A 24,775-nucleotide genomic window follows, 5' to 3' on the forward strand; every position below is an offset into this window, starting at 1 on the left:
GCATTCCTTAGTTACCGCAATTCTTTGTGTAGGGCTGAGGTCTTGGGGGCTTTCTCTATCTACTTTATTATGTCTACTCTTAGAGGACTCCAGTGTGACAGCTGGGGGACCAGCATAGGACCAAACCAAGACCCCTGAATGTGGGTGTCAGTTAGGAAGCATGGGCAGTCTATGGGGCCTCTGGTAGTGGGACCAGTATTTATCCCTAGTGCAGGAATGGACTTTGGGAGCCCATTCCCCATGGAGAGAATACGCTCTCAGCCTGGATACACAGTCGAGGGCCTAGGCCCTGCCCCAAATGATTGACAGGCCTTGATGATCTCCCATGGGAGGCCTCACCCTCCCTGGGGAGTGGATGAGGGGTGGGACTGGGGGGTTGGTAGGGGGCATGGGAGGATGGGAGGGAGGGGGAACTGGGGTTGATATGGGAGGATAGGAGGGAGGTGGAACTGAGGACGCACCTTTAATCTAGACTATTTGAGGTGGAATGACCCACCTATAATCTGGACCCACCTTCTGCTGGACCTCTATAAGGACATGAAAGATGGAAACTTTTGCTCTTTGCTGACTTGCTCTTGTCTTGTCAGCAAGTCTGTTCTTTCACTGACATTATAGCCTACTTCTTCTTCGGGATTCCAGCTGAAATATCCAGCCTCTTGAACTGAACAATTACCAGATTCTTGGAACTTCCATTTATAGGCAGCCATTGTTGGATTAGCTGGGCCACAGCCTAAAGTAATTGTAATAAATCCCTTTTTATTATATGTATATTCATTCCATGTGCTCTGTTGCTTTAGAGAACCCTGATCAATAACACGTATTTTTCATTATCTGTTGACTGATATCTGTGCTGACCATAACCTTGGCACTGTGAATAATATCAGAATGAACAGATGCACATACAAAAAAGAAGAAATGAACAAAATATATCCAAAAATACTCAAAGAAAATAAGAATTAAATATAATAAATTCATATGCCCTAAATATTGGAGCAGTACCCAACCTTATTAAAATAAAGCAAAATACTATGAGACATGAAAAGTGATTTAGGTGCCAATATAACAATGGATGACTAGCATAACTTTGTGGAACTAGGAAAAACTCCTCCAAATCATATGAGAGCACAAAAGACTTTAAGTAGCCAAGGGAATCCAATCAAAACCACTTCCAGGGCATTGTAGCCAAAGGAACTGCTATTGGCATAAAAGCAGATATGAACCTAGGAACACAAGTAAATTCATGTCAATATCTCTTCAGCCAACTGATTCTTAATAAGAGATGTTAAAATATACAGTGGATAAGGACAGCTTCTTCAATAACTGATGATGGGAAAACTGGATTAGGAGATTGAAACTAGATCTTTATCTCACTTTATTAAAAAGTGACCAGGAGACTTTAAGGTTTAAACCTAGTTTTAAGCTAATAGAATAAGACATAAAAGAAACACTTCAGGATGTTGGCACAGACAGATTTCCTGGATAAGAAAGACTTCAAAAGTAGAGAAAACAAACAAGAGTTGACAACTGGAACTACACCCAAAAGTTCTACACACCAAAGCAGATCGACGGAAGATTCATCTACAGAATTGGAATAAATAAATTTTTGAAATTTTGTGTGTATGTGTATATGTGATATACATGTGTGGTCCATGCAGAAGTCTGCACAAGTGCAGGCATCTATGTGCAGACAACAGGAGACTACCAAGCGCCCTGTTTATTATTCATCACTTTATCTCTAGAGTCAGGATCTCTCATCGGTTGTGGGATCTAGGCTGGGAGTCAGCAAATACCCGTAGCACACATCTCAACCCACAACAATATTAGGGTTACAGACACAAACAACCACTCCATTCTGTAAGTCATGTGACTCACTTTAGCTCTTGAACTCAGTCTCTCTGTGAATCTCTTCCCGTCTCATCCTCGGTGTGTCAGTAGATGGCATTCCTTGCTTTTTTCTGCCTCAAAGGTCTATCTGCTGAGTACCTTGTCCCCTACTCTATGTCACTTGTATTCTCTCACCCTAGATCACCATGACACACAACTACAAGTGTCATAATCGCTATCTCATTCATCTTAACTTCTGACCTCCTATGCTGGCTAATGTCCTTTTTACCGCGGTGTGTAATCTGTGACTATATCACATTTTCACTATCTTCCACCTAATCAGTCTCACCACTCCTCATCTTACACAGTCTTTCAAGACAGGGTCTCACTATGTAGCTCTGTTCTGGTGTCCAATGTGTAGACCAGGCTGGCCTCAAACTCACAAAACTCTGCCTACCTCTGCTTCAAGTGCTGGGATGAAGGGTGTGAACCATTACACTTAATAAAATGTTTATACTTTTATATTTGTCAAAATCCACATCCCAATTAAATGCAACCCTCTCTCCAGTTTACACTTGAAATCACACAAGTGAGTGAACTTATACAACCCTACCTTGACCCTTCCTTTACCTGCAAATTGCCATCTGCTTCTTTACTCCTTTTACAGGAAAACAACAACAACAACAAAAACCGCCGGGCGTTGGTGGCGCACGCCTTTAATCCCAGCACTCAGGAGGCAGAGGCAGGCGGATCTCTGTGAGTTCGAGGCCAGCCCGTTCTCCAGAGCGAGTGCCAGGATAGGCTCCAAAGCTACACAGAGAAACCCTGTCTTGAGACCTTCCACCCTAGACCATGGCCAAGTTTGTCGTAACTTCGCGGAGAAGGCCCCGGCGCTAGTAAGCGCTGCTGTGACTTACTCGAAGCCTCGATTGGCCACATTTTGGTACTACACCAAGGTTGAACTGCTTCCCCCAACCCCTGCTGAAATCCCTGCAGCTATTCAGAGTGTGAAAAAAATAATTCAAAGTGCTAAAACTGGTAGCTTCAAACAGCTTACAGTTAAAGAAGCTGTTTAAATGGTGTAGTCGCCACTGAGGTAGGTGTAGGTGTGGATGTGGCTTTATATCGGAGAGATCATAGGCAAACGTGGCATCGTTGGCTATGATGTTTGAAGACTGATCTTTAACATCTGATATTTGAGTTTTTATTTGAGTGTTCTTGGACCACATGTGATGAGACTGCTATCTTAATAAAATACTAGCTGTCTAGTAAAAAAAAAAGAAAGAAAACCTGTCTTGAAAAATCAAACCAAACCAAACCAAACAAAAAAAACTTGGCACTCTCAAAATGGATACATTAATTTTTAAAATTTATTTTATGTGTATGAGCGTTTTATCTTTGTGTATATCTGTGCACCATGTGCATGCCTGATACCTGTGGAGGCCAGAAGAGACAGACCATCAAATCCCCTGAGACTGGAGTTACAAATAGTTGTGAATCACCATGAAGGTGCTAGGAATTGAATCTGGGTCCTCTGGCTAACCCCAAATATACATTTTTATGAGTGAAATTAAATGATGCCTCTAGCAGGCAGAAAGTGGGTGAAAAAAAATAAATGAACAAGATTAGTCACAGGTTAAATTTGCTTTCATGCATTTCTATTCAATTAATCTCTAAATTCTCATATACTTGAAATACAATTCTTATTTTAAAAGTCTATAATTACTGTACCCATTTTCCTTTTCAATTCTAAACCCTCTATGATGAGACTTTTATTTTTAACACTGTTGAAAGTGTTCATCATAGCCATAATGATTTCTTAACACTAAATTCAGGGATCAATTCATTGTCCACATCTTTTCTTATCTCCAATGTTAAAATTCCAGTGTTGCACTTTGATGCCTCCTATGATGTTTTCCTTTTCTTCAAGAGGATTCTAAGGCATACATTACAGTGTCCTTCTTTCTCACCTGTCATTCCTTTCTTTGTTCAACACCCTTCCTGCCTGAGTATCCCAGGTCTTGCTCTCCATCTGCACTTCATTCCTTGGTGATACCCTTCCGTTTGACCCATGTTATGGCAGAAAATGCCTTCTTTATGTGAACTGCACACTAATTCTGTCTTTAGCCCATGTTTGCATATGTGATTACTGTTCTATCGCTGCGAAGAGACAGCTTGACCATGGAAACTCTTATGACGGAAAACATTTAATTGGGACTGGCTTACATTTCAGAGGTTTAATCTATTGTCATCATGACACAAAGGCTAATATTGTTCTAGAGAAGTAGCTGAAAAGATACAAGATAAACATAGAGAAGCCAATTTTATTTCTATATATGAGCAATGAGCACTGATTGACAGTAAAATAAAAATACATTAATACTTATAGTTACTTAGAAGTAACAAAGTCTAGTTATAAATCCAGTAAAAACATGCATATGAATATTTATGATAAATATTAAACAATACCAAGTAAAGAAGATTGAAAGAACAGGAGAAAGGGACCATGTTCATAGATGGAAAGACTTATCAAGATACCAAGTTAGGAGTAGATAAGAGGGTTCTAAAGGTTATATGGACAATGAAGGAAATGTCAAACCACAAAAAATCTTGACCTGGGTGGTGATGTCAAACTCCAAAATCAATCTTGAGCTGGGCAGTGGTGTCAAATACCTTTAATCTCAGCACTTGAGAGGCAGAGGCAGGCAGGTCTCTATGAGTTTGAGGCCAGTTGGTCTACAAAGTGAGTTCCAGGACAGACAGACGAGTTACACACAGAAACCCTGTCTTAAACCTCCTCTCCCCACCAAAAAATCAATCTTAATAGAATTGAAGAGATGGCTCAGTGGTTAAGAGCACTTGTCTCCCGCTGAAGACCTGGGTTTGGTTCCCAGCACCCACATGGTGGCTCACAAACCACCTGTAACTCCTGTTCTAGGAAACCTAATGCCTTCCTCTGACCTCTGTGGGAACAAGACACACACATGGTACACATACACAATGCAGGCAAACATGAATACACATAAAATAAAATAATTAAATCTTAAAGAATTGAAAAATAAAAGAGTTAAATGACATGGGTCAGTCTACCTAATTTTAAGGTATATTATACCACTTTAATACTAAAGGGCAGATGGTGTAAAAAAGATTGACACATGGGTAAATGGAACAGAACATCAAGCCCAGAAATAGACCTTCATGTAAATATTCTCAATTTATCTAAAACAAAAGTGCAAAATTTGACTCCTGGTAGGTGTCTGCAAGTCCTGTGACCGCCATCTTACTGTAATTTATTCTTTTACATGAAAGGCATACCAGGAGACACTCTATCTGGAACTCTTGCTATCAGGAAACAGTAGCTGATTGCCTTAAAGAGGTTTCCCCGGTCTATTTCTAAAGCACATTTTGAGGGCCTGATTTGATATTTTGTATTCTCTCCATCTCTCTTGCTATTTTTTTTTTACTTTGGTTAGTTATGTACATGATAAACTCACTCCTTCAAAACTGAAAAGTATGGTAATCATAGATTATTTTATGGAACAAAATTATAAGTAAAATAACTTGAAAAATGCTTAAGATCTAGGACTAAGCAAAGAGGTCCTAGATCTTATTTGACACCAAAACAAGATCCTTAAAACTGCATCAAAATTTAAAATAGTTGCCTTTTCATCAAGTAAGATGATGACACAAGCTGTAGAATGGGAGAAAATAACTTCCAAACCCCATGTTTGACAAAGTACTAGACTCCAGAATAGACAAAGAACTCTCAAAGCACAACAGCAAAAACACACAAAATCTATCCACAACATGGATAAAACGTAAAGAGATATTTCATTGAAGAATATGTGCCGTGCACCAGCCATTTCTATCACTATCATTAGCATTTGGGGGACTCAACAAAACCCATGACTTAAATAATGAGATGCCACCATACAGCTATCATCATGCCTAAAAAAATAAAGACCATGGTGATACACACACAAAGCTGGTAAGATGTGGAAAAATATCACTATATTATTAGTGGGAGTGTAAAATGGTACTGATACTCAGAAAACATTTTGGTAGTCACTGAAGAAACTAAAAATGACACTATTATATTGGCCAACAACTGAAGCCCATAGAAAAGATGGTATATCCCACACAAAGTTGTACGTGAGTATTGTCAGAGCTTTATTGGAAGTGATCAATAGCTGGAGGCCAGTCAGATGACCTAATGAAATCATACTATATGATGTTTTTACTCAACAATGAAAAGGAACAGAAGTATCGCCTCACTCAACATCCTGGGTGAATCTCCAGAGCACTGTTTTGAATCAAAAGTCAATCCAGAAAGATTACATATTATATTATTACATTTAAATAATATTGAAACGATGAAATTATAGAAATGTATGCTATATTAGTAGTGGTTGTTGGGAATTTAAAAGACAGGAGGACTGTGGGAATGACTATGAAAGAATAATGTAGGGGATTTTTCTAATAAGTGAAATGAATTGTCTGTGGTTTCATGATTGTGTCAACACTAGTATCCTCACTATTGTGTTGTAGTACTGCTTTTTAAGAGATCACCATTGTTGATGCCAGCTGTGGTGGCACATGCTGGTAGGATTTGCTGAAGAACAGACTTTTTGATTGATTAATATTCCTCATCAACATCATTTATGGCAACATAAATATTCTTCCCTCCCTTTGCAAATTTTTCTGGACCTTTCTAGTCATAATCATATCTCTTAGAAAAATCTACTTCTGTGTGGAGAACTCAATTCTGACCTCTTGACTTAACTGTATCAAAGTCTTTTCTACATCAGTGGTAGAAAATTCATTTTGAGTCTTTATAACAGAAACTTCTCACTTCTGCTTCTTGGCTCAGTTCTTCCTTATTTCTGAAACTTTTAGAAACTCTCCACTTTGATGAAAACTCATCTGCGCAGTTATAAGAATTTTGCACCCTGACTGTCAAGCCCTTCACACATCATATCCAACCTCTTTGTCTAACCAGACCCTGCACATCTCTTGCCAGGTTCTAGCTGGATGACTCTGACTAATCCCCTCTCCCCCCACTCTCACCAACCCACAGATAGAGCCCAGTGACCCAGCCTAGCCAGGCATCTTGCTGATGTGGTCCACAGACTCCAGACTTGAACTAAGATCTACCCTAGCCATCTCCAACCTACAGGTGTCTCATGCACCACGTCCAACTTCTCTGTCTGGCCAGGTCCTTAAAATTTTTTGTGCCAGACTCTAGTTGAGTGAGTCCATTGGATTATCCTATTCATGCACCCTCCTCAACCCTCATATCTGCTCAGGATATACAGTCAGGGTTGAGCCTAATATTGGATATAGCTTAGGTGGAATGAAGTTAGATAGACAGAGGGGCTTGGGATGGCATGCAGGATATGCATTCTGATCCAAGTGGAGTTTGGGGAGTAGATATGATGCAACCTGCTTTGCCCATATCAGACACAGAACAAATAAAAATGTCTAAATGTATAAAAATACAGACAACATGAAAGATAAAGGCAGTATTTCTTCCCCTGAAGAAATAAATGAGAATTACCTAGATAAAACCCTATAGTCAGAATTTAAAGGAACAATCATAAACTTCATCAAAGAATTCATGGAGTTTAAAGAAATAGTTTCATGAACTTAAAGAGATTACATACTTGAGTCATACCCAAGAAAATATAAACACAAGGCTGATGGAAATGCCAAATAAAAATCCATGATTTAAAAATGGAATTCTGCAGGAAAATGGATGGAACTAGAATAAACCATCCTGAGTGAGGTAACCCAGTCACAAAAAGACAAACATGGTATGTACTCACTCACATGTGGATTTTAGGCATAGAGTAAAGGATTACCGGCTTACAGTCCACACTGCCAGAGAAGCTAGGAAAAAAGGAGGACCCTAAGAGAGACATACATGATTCCCCAGAGAAGGGGAAAGGGACAAGATCTCCTGAGCAAATTGAGAGCATGGGGGGAGGGGAGAGGAAGCTAGAAGAAAGAGAAGGGGAGAACAGGAGGGGAGAGAAGGACATGAGGGAGCAGGAAGATTTAGTCAGGTGAAGAATAGAAAAGAGCAAGAAAAGAGATTCCCTAATAGTGGGAGTCATTATAGTTTTAAAGGGAATTCTGGCACTAGGGAAATGTCCAGAGATCTACAAGGATGACACCAACTAACAATCTAAGCAGTAGTTAAGAGGCTACCTTAAATGTCCTTCTCCAATAATGAGATTGATGACTACCTTAAATGCCATCCTAGAGCCTTCATCCAGTAGCTGATGGAAGCAGAAGCAGACACCCACAGCTAAACACTGAGCTAAACTCTGGAATCCAGTTGCAGAGAGGGAGGAGTGATGAGCAAAGGGGTCAAGACCAGGCTGGAGAAACCCACAGAAACAGCTGCCCTGAACAAGGGGTTGCTCATGGACCCCAAACCAGCATAGGACTGTTCCAGACCCCCTGAGCAAGGATGCCAATTTGGAGGTCTGGGCACTCTATGGGGCCTCTGGTAGTGGATCAGTATGTATCCCTAGCATACAAATGGACTTTGGGAGCCCACTCCACATAGAGGGATACTCTTTCAGCCTAGACTCACCCAGGGAGGGCCTAGGCCCTGCTCCAAATGATATGACAGACTTTGAAGATCCCCCATGGAAGGCCTTACCCTCCCTGGTGAGCAGAAAGTGGTTGGGATGGGGTTGGGGGGGCAGAGGAGGAGGGGAGGGAGAGGGAATGGGGATTGACATATAAAAGAAGCTTGTTTCTAATTTTAAATTGGTCTAATTACCATTAAAAATAAAAAAGATAAAAAGGATAAAAATGGAATTCAAAGGTTTTTTCAGCATCTAATGAGATGATCATGTGTTTTTTTGTTCTTTCAGTTTGTTTATAAGGTGGATTTCACTGACAAATTTTCATTTGTTGCACCATTCCTGCATCTGTGGGATGAAGCCTACTTGGCTGTGGTGGATGACTTTGTGATGTTTTCTTGGATTCAGTTTGCCAGTATTTTGTTGAGTATTTTTTTGCATCAAAGTTCATGAGGGAGATTGGGCTGTAATTTGCCTTCTTTGTTGCATCATTGTTTGGTTTGGGTAACAGGGTAACTGTGGCCTCATAAAAAGAATTTGGCAATATTCCTTCTGTTTCTAATGTGTGGAGCAATTTGGGGAGTATTGGTATTACCTGTGCTTTGAAATTCTGATAGAATTCTGTGCTGAAACCATCTGGCCCTAGGCTATTTTGGTGGGAGAGTTTTAATGTCTGTTTGTATTTCCTTAGGGGTTATAGGTTTAATTGTTTATCTGGTCTTGATTTAATTTGGTATGTGGTACTCATCAATCATTAGATGCTGAAAAATCCTTTGACAAAATTCAACACCAGTTCATGATAAAGGTTCTGGAGAGAACAAGGATACAAAGAACATACCTAAACATAATAAAGGCAATATGCAGCAAACCAATTGCCGACATCAACTTAAATGAGGAGAAACTCAAAGTGATTTCACTAAAATCAGGAATAAGACAAGGCCATCCACTCTCTCCATAGCTATTCAATATAGTACTTGAGGTTCTACCTGGAGCATTAAGGTAATTAGAGGAGATCAAGGGGCTACAAATTGGAAAGAAAGAAGTCAAACTTTCACTATTTGCAGATGACACGATAGTGAAAAGGAACACAATCGTTCACAAGATATGGTTATTGATAGTATATTATAAATGATAACAATGAGAACAACTCACACAAGTAGCCGATAACCAGATTGGCCCTCCAAGAAGCTCAGTCTCTGATGCCTCTGAGACTTGGCCTCCTCTCCTTTCTCTTTATCCTACCCCTCTATGTACCTGTGACCCCACTCATGTTTGGGCATGGTCAGTGGTACAGGTATCCAGGGTCTCTCCCTACATGATAGTTTACATAAGTGGCCCAAAAAATTCTACCAGGGAACTCCTACAGCTGATAAACACATTCAGCAATGTGACTGAAAAAATATTAACTCAAAACAAATCAGTAGCCTTCCTATATACAAATGATAAATGGGTTGAGAAAGAAGTCAGAGAAACAACACCCTTTACAATACAAATCATGGTTATTGGAGATAGCCACAGATAATATAAAATATCCTGGGATAACTCTAACCAAACAAGTGATGGACCTATTTGATAAGAATTTTAAGTCTTTGAAGAAGGAAATTAGGGAAGAGAACAGAAAATGGAAAGATCTCCCATGCTCATGGATCGGTAGGATTAACATAATAAAAGTGGCAATCTTGCTAAAATCAATCTACAGATGCAAAGCAATCTCCAACAAAATCCCAACACAATTTTTCACATACCTCAAGAGAACAATACTCAACTTCATATGGAAAACAACAACAACAACAACAACAACAAAAAACACAATAGTTAAAACAATCCTGTATAATAAAGGAACTTCTGGAGGTAGCACCATCCCTGACTTCAAGCTCTACTATAGAGCTCCAGTAATAAAAAACACTTTGGTATTGGCATAAAAACAGACATGTGGATCAATGGAATTGAATCCAAGACTCTGACATAAACCCACACACCTATGAACACCTGATTTTTAACAAAGAAGCCAAAATTGTACAATGGAATAAAGAAAGCATTTTCAACAAATGTTGCTGGCATAACTGGATGGCGGCATGTAGGAGAATGCAAATGGATCCATATCTATCACCCTGCACAAAACTCAAGTCCAAGTGGATCACAGACCTCAACATAAATCCAACTACACCAAAGCTGATAGAAGAGAAAGTGGGAAATAGCCTTGAACACCATTAGCACAGGAGACCACTTCCTGACTCTAATACCAATACCACAGACACTGAGGTCGACAACTAATAAATGGGATCTCCTGAAACTGAAAAGCTTCTGTAAGGCAAAGGACATGGTCAATAAGACAAAACAGCAGACTACATGATGGGAAAAGATCTTCACCAACCCCACATTTGACAGAGGACTGATATCCATAATATATAAAGAACTCAAAAAAAAAAAAAAACTAGACAACAAAATAACAAGTTATCCCATTTTAAAATGGGGTTCAGATTTAAACAAAATTCTCAACAGAAAAATCTTGAATGGCTGAGATACACTTTAAGAAGTGTTCAACAGGGCTGGAGAGATGGCTCAGCAGTTAAGAGCACTGACTGTTCTTCCAGAGGTCCTGAGTTCAATTCCCAGCAACCACATGATGGCTCACAACCACCCTGAATCAGATCTGGTGCCCTCTGCTGGCATGCAGGCACAAGACTGTATACATAGTAAATAAATAAAATCTTAAAAAAAAAAAAAAAGTGTTCAACATCCTTAGCCAGCAAGGAAATGCAAATCAAAATGACTCTGAGATGCTATCTTAAGCCGGTCAGAATGGCCAAGATCAAACACACTAATGACAGCCTATGCTGGAGAGGATGTGGAGTAAGGAGCACTTCTCCATTGCTGGTGGGAAATGGAAATGGAAATGGAAATCAGTATTGTGGTTTCTCAGAAAACTGGAAATCAACAGAAAACTGGAAATCAATCTACCTCAAGATCCAGTGATATAATTCTTGGGCATACATCTAAAGTATGTTCAGCCATACCACAAGGATGCTTGCTCAACTATGTTCATAGAAACATTATTCATAATAGCTAGTACCTGGAAACAACCTTGATTCCCCTCACCTGAAAAATGGATTTAAAAAATGTGGTACATTTACACAGTGGAGTACTACTCAATGGGGAAAAAAGCAATGGAATCTTGAAATTTGCAGGCAAATGGCTGGAACTTGATAAAACATCCTGAGTGAGGTAATCCAGATCCAGAAAGACAAACATGGTATGTACTCACTCATAAGCATGGGACTGACCTAAGCCCTCTGCATCTGGATGACAATTGTGCATCAATCATGGTCTTTTGTGGGACCCCTACTGGTGGGATCAGGAGCTGTTCCTTATGCATGAGTTGACTCTTTGCAACCTATTCCCTATGGTGGGATGCCTTGTTCAGCCTTGATGCAGGATCCTGCCTCATCTTGATGTGCCATGCTTTGTTGATTCCCATGGGAGGCCTTACCCTATCTGGGTGGAGATGGAGGAGGAGTGAATGGGCAGTGGTACTGGAAACTAACTACTCAGAGCAAATGAAATCATGGTTATTGGAGAAGAATCTACAAGCCCCGAATTACTAAACCATCGTAATACTTAACAACAATCACAAATATTTGTCCTTATATCCACAGGTAAGCATAGTCTTTACCCCCAATTGAGGAAAAGATGGAGCCCAGTACAGAAGACCATAAGCAAATAAAATGCAGAGTTGTGGAACCCAGTCCCTGTGAATATATCTACAAAACACTCCCACATTTAAGGTAATGTCAGAAGCTACAACCATACAATCTTACCAATATGACTGCCCCCAAATGAACTGAACAAGGACAACACCAGAGGACATGCCAAAGCAGACAAGGAAAAGCCCATGGGGCCCCAACTCTACACAAAGAACTACAAGAAACTGAATAAAGCCAGAAGGTGGAGAGGTGATCTTCCCTGGGAAGAGCATACCAATTGGCTATCCAGTGTCAAACAGCTGGTCGTGAAAACATACATACAAATAACATCCTATGGACTGAGCAGGTTATATTTAGCAATACATACATATACATATATTTGTGCCATAACAGTTAATGAAAAAAGATGCCATGAGTTTGAAGGAAAGCACAGAAGAGTATATATTGTAATTATATTATAATCTCAAAAATTAAAAAATATTGCATGACATTCTCAAAGAACTAATAAAAACATTAGTTTTAAAAAATTATTACTAAGTATTAGTGTTGTGTGACAGACTTTTCCCAGGGTGCTGCAACACACACACACACACACACACACACACACACACACACACACACACACACTGTATTCACCCAGAAAGGGAGTCTATGACAGACCTAACAAGTAACAATTGCACAATGTTCTCAAGAATTTTTCAGGTTTTTGTCTTTTGGACATGTGACCTTTTGTTTACCTCCTGTTTATCACCAGAGGCACATGGAGGGAATGTTTCAAGTAGGAGGGAATGCTGTAATATGGAGGAATATGTCACACAGTTAGTGACTAAGCAATCTCATGATTCTGATAACTCTCAACCATGTGAAGAAACCTTCACACTGTTGAATAGTTACTAAAGGATGTCTGTATTAATGATAGACAGTGACTCACATGCAATGCCTAGGGCTTCTGGGGCAAGAGCAATGGAGAAGCATTTTGTTTTTCATTTTTGTATTTCATTTTACATTCCAACCATAGTTCTCCTTCCCACCTACCCCCTACCTCTTCCCAATTCCTCACCTCCCCCCAGCATACCTCCAGTCTACTCCTTTTCATGGGTAAGGGCTCCCATGAAGAGTCAACATAGTTTGGCATAATAGGTTGGGGCAGGGCCAGGCCCCTCTCCCATGCATTAAGACTGAGCATGGCATCTCACCATGGTGGGGGGGGGGGCTCCAACAGGCTAGCTCATGTACTGGGATAATAATGTGGTCTTACTACCACTGAGCATGATATCCCACCCTAAGGAATGGGCTCCAACACGCTAGCTCATGTACCAGGTTCCTATCCTGGTGCTACTGCTTGAGGCCTCTCAGCTAATCCAAGCTTCACAACTGTCTCCCACATATGGAGGGCCTAGTTCAGTCCTCTGGAGTCTCCACAGTTGTAGGTCTAGAGTTTATGAGTCTCCAGGAGCTTGGGTCAGCTGTCTCTGTAAATTTCTCCATCATGATCTTGACCTACCTTGCTCATATATTTCCTGTTCCCTTTCTTAGACTGGATTCTGGGAACTTGTCCTGGTTCTTGGCTGTGGATCTCTGTATCTGGCTCCATCAATTGTTGGATGAGGACTCTATGATGATAGTTGGGGTATCCATCAATCTGGTTATATGGGTAGGCCAGTTTAGGAATCCTTTCTACTATTGCTAAGAGTTATAGCTGGGGTCCTCCTTGTAGATTCTTGGGAGTTACCCTAGTACCAGATTTCTCCTTAACCCCATAGTGGCTCTCTCCATTAAGATAGATCTTTCAGTAGTCTTTTAAAAGTTTTTAAACCATCACCATGCATGATCTCATTTTAGCTGATATTTCTGAAGAACTCTTAAAAAGTAAATAGATGAGTAACCCTTTCATTTGACATTTCTTGTATTTAAATATTAATAAGGTGATTGATATTTAAACTTCATCTAATGAAGAGCTCAATTTCAATGAATGAATCAATGTATCTGATCCAAATGTATTAGATTGGAATAATGAGAGTACTTTATCAAATAAAACATTTTATTAGAAAAAAGATATCTCTTTCATTGCCCTTCTACTGCATCCCTCCCCACCTCAGCCATCTCATCCTCTCTCTTCCCCCTTTGCCACCCCCTCTCCAGTTTGCCTTGTAGATATGATCCATGTGTCCCTCTTATCGTCCTCCTTGTTACCTAGCTTCTCTGGAGCTGTAGATTTTAGTCTGGTTATCCTTTGCTTTACATCTAATACCACTTATAAGTGAATACACACCTTGCTTGTCTTTCTGAGTCTGGGTTACCTCATTCAGGATAGTTTTTTTCTAGTTTCATCCATTTGCCTGAAAATTTCATGAAGTCATCATTGTTTTACAGCTCAGTAGTACTCCATTGTGTAAATGTACCACATTTTCCTTATTCATTCTTCAGTTGAGAGGCATCTAGGTTGTTTGCAGGTACTGGCTATTACAAATAATGCTGCTATGAATATTGTTGAGCAAATGTCCTTGTGGTATGATTGAGCATCCTTTGGGTAAATGCTGAACAGTGGTATAGCTGGGTCTTGAGATAGATTCCCATTTTCCTCAGAAACTGTCACACTGATTTCCAAAATGGCTGCACAAGTTTGCACTCACACCAGCAGTGGAAGAGCGATCCCTGGAGATGTGTATTTGAAGAAGGTGCAGAGAGGAGTCCAGACTGTCCTGAGAAGGTGACAGCAGTGAGCACAGCTGTAAGGACTGTGTTTTTCACCTCTTCCCTTTCCAGTTACTCATCTAGGATCAGTTCCACGTCTCACATTATCATCAAAAATATTCTAGATACTGGTGCAAAATTGGAGCTGAGTTGTATCATTCTCTCTCTGACTCACATGTTTCAGACTAACAACCATAACATCCAAGGATCATCAATGTGAAACAAGCCTACACATGCCTTCCTTACCCATGATATCTGACAACAGTACTCAAAACATAATTGAAAGGGATTTTCCAACATCTTGGCAGTTTGGAGCCAATGATTACCAGAAAATGACCCTACACAACAAACTTGACACAAGAAATTTACTTAAGAGAGACACAGAATGACAGCTGCCTCTGAGGCAGAAGAGACAACGGGGGTGGGGGGGACGGGGGACGACTTTTATAGGCTCTTTGGAGCATGCGCAGTGAGCTACTGGAAAACTACCGAATGGCCGGAAGTATTAGTTGCCCATTAATGCTGAGTCACAGGGGCAAGGATTCAGGGACAGGCCTGTTTCCCTACAATAATACCTTCTAAAATGGTGTTTGATAGAAATCTAAGAAAGCAGGCACCACCCAACACCTGAGAAATAGGTGCTATTTAAATCCACCTTCCTTACTTTCAGTAACTGTACTTGGGAAGAAAGTAGACATTAGTGTGTCTCAGTGAAGTGATCTTTATCATAGCTTATCATGTTTGCAGTTTACAATTTTAATTATTTTTCCATATGCACTTCTGTCATTTAAATGTTTGTGTTTTGGGGCCTGAGAGATGACTCAGCAGTTAAGAGCATTGCTGCTCTTCAGGCATCCTGGTTAGATTCCTGGCAACCATATGGTGAGTGACAACAGTCTCTAACTTCAGTTCCAGGGTTCCCAATGCCCTCTTCTGGACATTGTGGGCATCAGGCATATATGTGGTGCACAGCCATACATGCAGGCAAACTACCTATCTTAGAGCTTTATTGCTGTGAAGAGACAACCATGACCAAAGCAACTCTTATGAAGGAAAACATTTAATTGGGTCTGGCTTACAGTTTGGAGGTTAATTTCATTACTGTCATGGTGGAAAACATGGTGGTGTGTAGGCAGACACGGTGCTGGAGAAGGAGCTGAAAGTTCTTCTTCTGAATCTGTAGGCATCAGGAAGAGATAGCTTCTAGGCCTGGCTTGAACTTGAGCTTCTGAGACCTCAAAGCCCACCCTCACAGTGACACACTTCCTCCAACTAAGCCACACCTGCTAATAGTGCCACTCCCTATAGACCTATGGGGACCATTTTGAAAAAACAACAATACCCTTCAAATACGATATTGAAGAGATGTGGAGAGAGTGGACAGACTTGTCTTGTTCCTGATTTTAGAGGAATTGCATTGAGTTTCTCTCTATTTAGTTTGATGGTGGCTGTTGGTTTACTATATATTGTTTTTATTATATTTAGATATGTTCCTGTTATCCCTGATCTCTCCAGGACCTTTAGCATGAAGGGGTATTGGATTTTGTCAAAGGCTTTTTCAGCATCTAGTGAGATGATCATCTTTTTTTTTTTTCCAGTTTGTTTATATGGTGGATTACATTGATGGATTTTCATATGTTGAACCAACCCTGCATCCCTGGGGGATGAAGCCTACTTGATCATGGTGGATGATTTTTCTGATATATTCTTGGACTCGGTTTGCCAGTATTCTATTGAGTATTTTTGCATCAATGTTCATGAGGGATATTGGTCTGTAGTTCTCTTTCTTTGTTGTGTCTTTGTGTGGCTTGGGTACAAAGGTAATTGTAGCCTCATAAAAAGAGTTTGGCAATGAACCTTCTGCTTCTATTGTGTGGAACAATTTGAGGAGTATTGGTATTAGCTCCTCTTTGAATGTCTAGAATTCTGCACTGAAACCATCTGGCCCTGGGCCTTTTTTGGTTGGTAGACTTCTGATGACTTCTTCTATTTCCTTAGGGGATATAAGCCTGTTTAAGTTGCTTATCTGTTCTTGATTCAATTTTGGTAAGTGATATCTGTCCAGAAAATTGTCCATTTCCTTTAAATTTTCAAATTTTGTGGAGTACAGGTTTTCAAAGTATGACCTGAAGATTCTCTGGATTTCCTCAGTGTCTGTTGTTATGTCCCCCTTTTCATTTCTGATTTTGTTAATTTTCATGTTCTCTCTCTGCCTTTTGATTAGTTTGGATAAAGGTTTGTCTATCTTGTTGATTTTCTCCAAGAACCAACTCTTTGTTACATTGATTCTTTTAATTGTTTTCTTTGTTTAGACTTTTTGATTTCTGCCCTCAGTTTGATTATTTCCTGGCATCTATTCCTCCGTTGTGAATTTGCTTCCATTTGTTTAGAGCTTTCAGTTGTCATGTCAACTGTCTGGTGTGACTATTCTCTAGGTTCTTCATGTGAGCACTTAGAGCTATGAACTTTCCTTTTAGTACTGCTTTCAAAGTGTCCCATAAGTTTGGGTATGTTGTGTCTTCCACGATGGTGAAACCTATAGGAACAGCTGACCTGAATAAGAGGGAGCTTTTGGCCCCCAGATTGAACACTGGAAAACCAGCATGGAACTGATCTAGACCCCATAAATGTGGGTGTCAGTGAGGAGGCCTTGGGAATATATGGGGCGTCTTGTAGTATATCATCCCTAGTGTAGGAATGGACTTTGGGATCCCATTTTACATAGAGGGATACTCCCTCAGCCTAGACACACGGGGGAGGGCCTAGGCCCTATCCCAAAGGATATGACAGAGTCTGAAGACCTCCCCATGGAAGGCCTCACTCTCCCTGAGGAGCAGAGATGGTATGGGAAGGTAGGGTGTTAGTGGGGGACAGGGGAGGAGGGGAGGGGAGGGAGAGGGAACGGGGATTGACATGTAAAACAATCTTGTTTCTAATTTAAATAAAAAAGTTAAAAAAGAAAATACAATAATAGCCATATACATAAAGATTAAGAAATATTTTGGTGAGAATTTAAATTTTTACTCATGTAATGGATAGTTTATTTTAAAGTAAGTAGGGTGTGTTGTGTCTGTTTTCATAGTCCTAATCATTTACTGTTCTAGATGGTGAATTTGGAAAGGATTTTTACTTTATCCACTCATGCAAGTATTTGGAATTTTATTACTTATAAAGTTAAATTGATCCCAGAAACCTGTTTTAAATGCTCTTACTAGAACTAGTAGATAATAAATACAAGGTTGATAATATGTGATTGGATGAAATATAGTTAGGTTCAAAAGTCCATACTGTACAAGTAGTAATTTGAAATCTTAATTTACTTCATTGATTATATAGCAAACCTAGAAGTGAATTATATATGCATGGTAATTATCTGGACGTTAGTCATGCATTTTGATCACTCTATAATAACTACATTACATATCTGGAAAATTTTTCAGAGCAGATATGATCTAGGTCTGACACTGATTAGTTTTTGAGATCAGATGAGGTCAGGTGCATTCAGACCTTAGACAAATTTGTTAAACTTCTTACAAATATTGGTACGTATAGTAGGGGTGGGTTATCTGATATAACAACAGTCCTTCCTAGGCTTTGGTGTTGAACACTTGGTTCCAGCTGATGGTGCTGTTTGGGAAGATTGTAGAATCTTTAGGTGTGGAGACTAACAGGAAGAAGTGAGTCACTGGGTGTAGGCCTTGAGGCTTTACAGTGTCCTGTTCTCTCTGTTTCCTGAGTGGGAATAAAATGTGACCAGTCAGCTTCCTGCTCTTACCACTATGCCTGCCACAATGAATTCTATCCCCTAGAAAGTGTGAGCCCCAAACACCCAAGTCTCCTAAGTTGCTTTTGCCAGAGTAATTTATCATAGTTAATACAGATATCAGCACATGGTGCAGTCTTACTTGTCAGAAACTGCCTGTTTGGATTTGACAGTCCAGCAACATGAAAAAGAATTTGAAAGAGTATCAGTTACAACAGTGAGAATGGCAGTTTCTGTTAGCACCAGAGGGACTAATTTTAGTTCAAGACCAATTCTGAAATAGGCTACAGTGAATTTCCCTATTGGCTTAACTTTGAGTCTCTATGTATTTCTCCTGGTGGAGTTAGTAAAATTTCAAACCAGAAGGTTCACCCACAATTTTTTTTTCATTTTTAAAGCTTAGTTTGTTTTGTGGTTAGACAATAAAGTCTCTATATTAATTACCTAAAATTAATTAATATTAATTACCTAAAGTTTGTGGAGCATAACACACACCGTATGTTTTTGAAAAGGAGGGCATTTCCTAATTATTTTATAAAAAATATGACTTAGGTTGTGCCGGAACCCACACAGCAAAAATTTCTTCTGTTTGCAGTGCTGGGGCTTGAGTCTTATGTCTTATACAGGTTAGGCGAGTGCTCTGTCTCTGAACAGTGTCTCCAACCCCCAAGTATACCATCTTAACCATATTCAATTTAGCAGAGCCAACTATTGTACACTGACTGTACACTGCTGTGTGCTATTCCTTAAACTTGTGATGGTTAATTTAGGTTATCAACTTAATTGGATTAAAGAATGACTAGACAAACCTTTTGGTGTATCTGTGATGATATCTCCGGAAAGATTAACTGAAAGGGGGAGACGTCCCTGAATGTCCCTGCATTGTCCTGTGGGCTGGGTTTTTCCATTGTGTAAGAAGAGGAAAGGCCATCTGAGCATCAAAATTCAGCTCTTTCTGTCCCTGCTCCACCCAGATGTAAGCAGCCTCATCCTCCCACTGACAGACTTTCCCCACCTCCATGGACTGTATTCTCAAGCAATGAGGCAAAATTAATCTTCCCTTAAGTGGTTTCTTGTCAGGTATTTGGCCATACCAATGAGAAACCTGTCTAACACACTGTGTTACAGACCTTTCTCCAGACTGTCTCTGCAAATCTGGCTATAATTCTTCAGCTACTTCATTGAAGTGAAGTAATGTAGTATTTTTTTCTTCTTTGAAATAATGCCACCATATTATGAATCCATCAATGAATCAATCCATTGATTAGTCCAAAGCCCTCTTGATATAGTTGTATCTATAAACACCTTCACAGTTACACCCAGACCTGTGATTAACTAATATACTGGCTGATTATGTGTGTCAGCTTGACACGAGAGAGTGCCATCAGAGAGGAATGAGCTTCATTTGAGGAAATGCCTCCATGACATCTGTAAGGCAAGCCTGTAGGGCATTTTCATAATTGGTGGTCAATGGGAGTGGACCTAGCCCATTGTGGGTGGTGCCATCTTTGCAATGGTGGTCCTGGCTTCTATAAGAAAGAATGCTAAATTAGCCAGGGGAAGCAAGTCAGTAAGCAGCACCCCCTCCATGGCTTTTGAATCAGCTTCTGCCTGCAGGTTCCTGCCCTGTTTGAGTTCCTGTCCTGACTTCCTTCAGAAGGAAACAGTAATGTGGAAGTGTAACCTGAATAAACCCTTTCCTCCTTAACTTGCTTAATGGTCATGTCATTTCTTCATAGCAATAGAAATCCTAAAATGACTAACATGCTAGGAGATATATATATTATTAGTTCAAATTAGGAACAAGCTTGTTTCACATGTCGATCCCTTCTCCCTCTCCCTCTCCTCACCCCCATCCCTCCCCACCCCCGACATACCCCCCCACCCCATCCACCCTTCACTCCCCAGGCAGGGTAGGGCCCTCAACCAGGGCTCGGAAAAGTCCACCACATCACATCATCCTGGGCTGGGCCTGGGTCCTTCCCCATGTGTCCAGGGCAATTGGGATGGGCTCTCAAAGTCCCTTCTTACACCAGGGAAAAATACTAATCCATTACCAGGGGCCCCCTGGAGTGCAGAGGCCTCCTCATTGAGATCCATGTTCAGGGGTCTGGATCAGTCCTGTACTGGCCTCCCAGACAGCATCTGGGGTCGATGTATTCCCCCTTGTGCAGGCCAGCTGTTTCTGTGGGTTTCTCCAAACTGGTACCTACCACTTCCATCTTCATTCCTCCCTCTCTTCAACTAAGTTCCAAAGTTCAGTTCAGAGTATATTTGTGGATGTCTGTCTCTGCTTCCATCAGCCACTGGATGAGGGCTCTAGGATGGCATAAAAAGTAGTCATCAATCTCATTTTAGGGGAACGGCGTTTAGGTTATCCTCTCCACCATCCTAGGATTTTTAAAAAGTCAAACCAAGACTAACCACCACGTCATCCTTTTTTCTATTTTTTTACTTAAATTAGAAACAAGCTTGTTTTACATGTTAATCCCAGTTCCCTATTCCTCCTCTCCTCCCCTGCCCCCCATGAACCTCCGATCCCATCCCCTTTCTGCTCCCCAGGGAGGGTGAGATGTTCCATGGTGGATCTTCAAAGTCTGGCATATTATTTAGAGCAGGGCCTCCTCCATGTGTCTAGGCTGAGAGTATCCCTCTATGTGGAATGGGCTCCCAAAGTCCATTCGTATGCAAGGGATACATACTGATCTACTACCAGAGGCCCCATAGATTGCCGAGGCCTCCTCACTGACACCCACGTTCAGGGGGTCTGGATCAGTCCTATGCTGGTTTCCCAGCTATCAGTCTGGGGTCCAGGTCAGCTATTTCTGTGGGTTTTACCAGCCATGTCTTGACCCCTTTGCTCATCACTCCTCCTTCTCTGCAACTGGATTCCAGGAGTTCAGCTCAGTGTTTAGCTGTGGGTGTCTGCTTCTGTTTCCATCAGCTACTAGATGAAGGCTCTAGGATGGCGTATAAGGTAGTCATCAATATCATTACAGGAGAAGGGCATTTAAGGCAGCCTCTCCACTATTGCTTAGATTGTTAGTTGGTGTCATCCTTGTAGATCTCTGGACATTTGCCTAGTGCCAGATTTCTCTTTAAACCTATAATGGCTCCCTCTATTATGGTATCTCTTATCTTGCTTTCCTCTATTCTTCCCCAGACTCAACCTTTCTGCTCCCTCATGTCCTCCTCTCCACTCCTCTTCTCCCTTTCTCTTTCTCTTAACTCCCTCCCCACTCCATGCTCCCAATTTGCTCAGAATATCTTGTCCCTTTCCCCTTCTCTGGGGAATCATGTATGTCTCAGAGTGCTCCTTGTTACCTAGCTTCTCTGGCAGTGTGGATTGTAGGCTGATAATCCTTTGCTCTATCTCTAAAATCCACATATGAACCATCACGCCATCTTTTCAAATTCAAAAAGTATGTATTTTATTTATGTATCTCTGTGAGTGCATACTGTATTGGGCACCTGTCTGCAGAGGTCATAAGGGGGTGGTGGCACATCCCCTGGAAGTAGAGTTACAGAAGGCTGTGAGCCATCTGATGTGCATGCTGGGAATCAAAATCTTAACTACTGAGGCATTTCTCCAGCCCCATTATACCACTCCCCCACTTCTTAAATGTTTTTTTATTGAAATAGAAAAAGAAAATGAAATAGGATTGCATTTCTTTCTCTCCTCCTTTTTCTCTCTCCAGCTCCTCCTAGGTGCCCTCCCTCCAATCTCTCCACATTTTCCCCCACTCTCAAGTTCATAGCCTCCTTTCCTCTTATTGTTATTGTTACATACATTTATATCCATATAGGTATGTGTATGCACAAGTATATATAAATACTGCCTGTTGAGTCCATTTTTGTTGTTTGTGGATATATGGTTTCAGGGCTCACCACTCCGTACTGGACAACCAATAAGGAGGCTCATCCCTGAGAGAGGCTAGCCTTGTTTTATAGCCTACAATGTTTTGAAGAGGTGCTGTATGCTGTTATAGAGTGATATTACTGTTTACTTTAAAAAACTTTGAATTCATTTTTTTCCAACACCATTTATTGAGGAGATTTTGGAGTGGTCTTGACACCTTGTTGAAGGTCATTCATGATATTGCCATAATTTTTTGATTTTTGCAGCTTTAGAATGTTTTAAAGTATATGAATATCTGAAATACTTTTTTCTATCATTTTATCATGTCCCCTGACATTTAAAGATTATTTCTCCCATTTCAGGTCCTCTGAGATGTTGGGTGGATTTTGTTTTTGTTTTTGTTGTTCTTTTAAAAAGAATGCTGTTGAAATTTTGATAGGGAATTCTTAAATCTGTATGACAACTTGTATAGTATTGACATCTTAACAATATTAAATATTTCAGTTTAATAATACAGGTAGCTTCCACTTTATTTGCAGTCTTTAATTTATTTCAGTGGTGCTTTTGTTTTGCTTTCAGTGGGCATCATTTTCGAAATTTTGCACTTTTTATTTCCAACATTGCATTTGATAATATTTATTTGAAATGAAATCACTTTCATAATTTCATTTTAGATTATTCAGGAAACATAGTAGCATTGGTGTTTGTAAATGGATGTTGAATTCTACCACCTCAGTGGATTTATTTGTTCTAACTGCTGTTTGGGGCATTCTGTAGGATTTTCTCCATGTAAAATCATGTTGTATAGGAATTTAAATTGTTTTACTTAATTCACAACGTACATGCTTTTCATTTCTTTTTCTTACCGAATTGCTCTTGCAATTAGTATTCAGTGTTGTGCTGAACAGAAATGATGTGATCAAATACCTTTATCATTTGTTTGATCTTAGTGGGAAAGCATCCAGTCTTCCACCATCTCCCCCCAATAGCGCCACCAACTAGGAATCAAGGGACATTTCTCATTCGCCCTACCAGAGTTCCTGTTTGATTCTTCTCTGACCTAATGGCTATAGAGGAGTGTGTTAAATAAGTTAAAACCTTCTCCTTCTGCTGCTGATTTCAAATTCTTCAATGTGTTCTTATACTACTTCTATTCCTTTAATGCTTTAGTTATTTCTTTGCTTTGTAATTTAAATTTATTAAGCTTTATTTTATAGTCTGAGATCTTTGTGTACTCGAGAGTGTGCATCCTGACTTTATGCCATATAATGTTCTATTAAACAAATTATGCATTGTTGATTTATAATTTTTAAATTTTTTATGTCATTATATTCGTTACTGAATATTTGTCCTTTCATTTCTGTCAGTTTTCCCCAAGTATTTTATGCTTTCTTATTGGGTACAAATATATTTTACAGTGTTATCTCTTTCTCTTAGTTTGATACTTTTATTATTACAAAGATGGTCCCAGGGGCTAGACAGATGGTTCAGCAGTGAAAAGCACTTGTCAGTCTTGTAGATTTGGTTCCTAGTGCCCACGTGGTGATTTACAACCATACCTAGTTCATTTTCAGTGGATCCTACATCATCTCCTGTGGATACGCACATGGTTCACATATATACGTGCAGGCAAAATAGTCATGCGCTTAAAATAAAATGTTCCTAATCGTTTCTCGTTACATGTTCAATGTTCCCCACCCCTGACAATATAGCCACTCCAGCTTTTTAGTAGTTGATGTTTATATAACACATTATTGTACACCATATCTTTATATATCTTCACTTTGCCTACTAGTGTTTTTAATCTAAGGCATGCTTCCAGTAGATAATTTGCATTGCTGGGGCCAATGTCTGGCAAAAACAACTAAGAACAAAGGTTCATTTTTGTTTATGGATTAAAGCCATCTAGGTGGTGAAGGTAGGGCAGAGGAACTCCCTCCATCTGTGGCAGTGGGTTCATATGTGCTATGAGATACAGGACAGTCTAGAAGCAAAGGTAGGTATTCAAGGGGTTTCCTCCACCAGCTAGGACCTACCTGCTGCTAGTCCCACAGTCTTCAGTCCACCCATGCACTAGAGCAAGAACTCAAAACATGTATAAACCACAATGCTGAGATAGGTAAGAAGTCAGGGAACTGGAACATGAGGCAGATTTCCAGAGGATCAACTTAAAAATTCCAAACACTAAGCCTGTAACTAGCCAAACTGCTTGTCACTTAGAAAACAGACAACCAGACAACCAGATGGCAACAGTCTGTGATTATTACGCTAAAGATGGACCAAGAGCAGAGACTTTAACCTGGCCGCAAATGACTGAAAGAATGACCTATTCTTT

General features: G+C 40.1%; 1 protein-coding gene across 1 annotated transcript in view; it reads left to right on the plus strand.

Moving 5' to 3' along the window:
- Window positions 1–3,103, plus strand: part of LOC113834006 (ATP synthase subunit g, mitochondrial-like) — a 5,331-nt gene extending 2,228 nt beyond the window's left edge. Inside the window, exon 2 of the mRNA XM_035438674.1 lies at window positions 2,606–3,103. Coding sequence (XP_035294565.1) covers window positions 2,606–2,900 — 295 coding nt within the window. The 3' untranslated portion in view covers window positions 2,901–3,103. The remainder of the gene's footprint in view (window positions 1–2,605) is intronic.
- Window positions 3,104–24,775: the final 21,672 nt, after the last annotated feature.

The sequence above is a fragment of the Cricetulus griseus genome, chromosome 2, assembly GCF_003668045.3.
Source record: "Cricetulus griseus strain 17A/GY chromosome 2, alternate assembly CriGri-PICRH-1.0, whole genome shotgun sequence".
In the NCBI taxonomy this organism is placed as follows: Eukaryota; Metazoa; Chordata; class Mammalia; order Rodentia; family Cricetidae; genus Cricetulus; species Cricetulus griseus.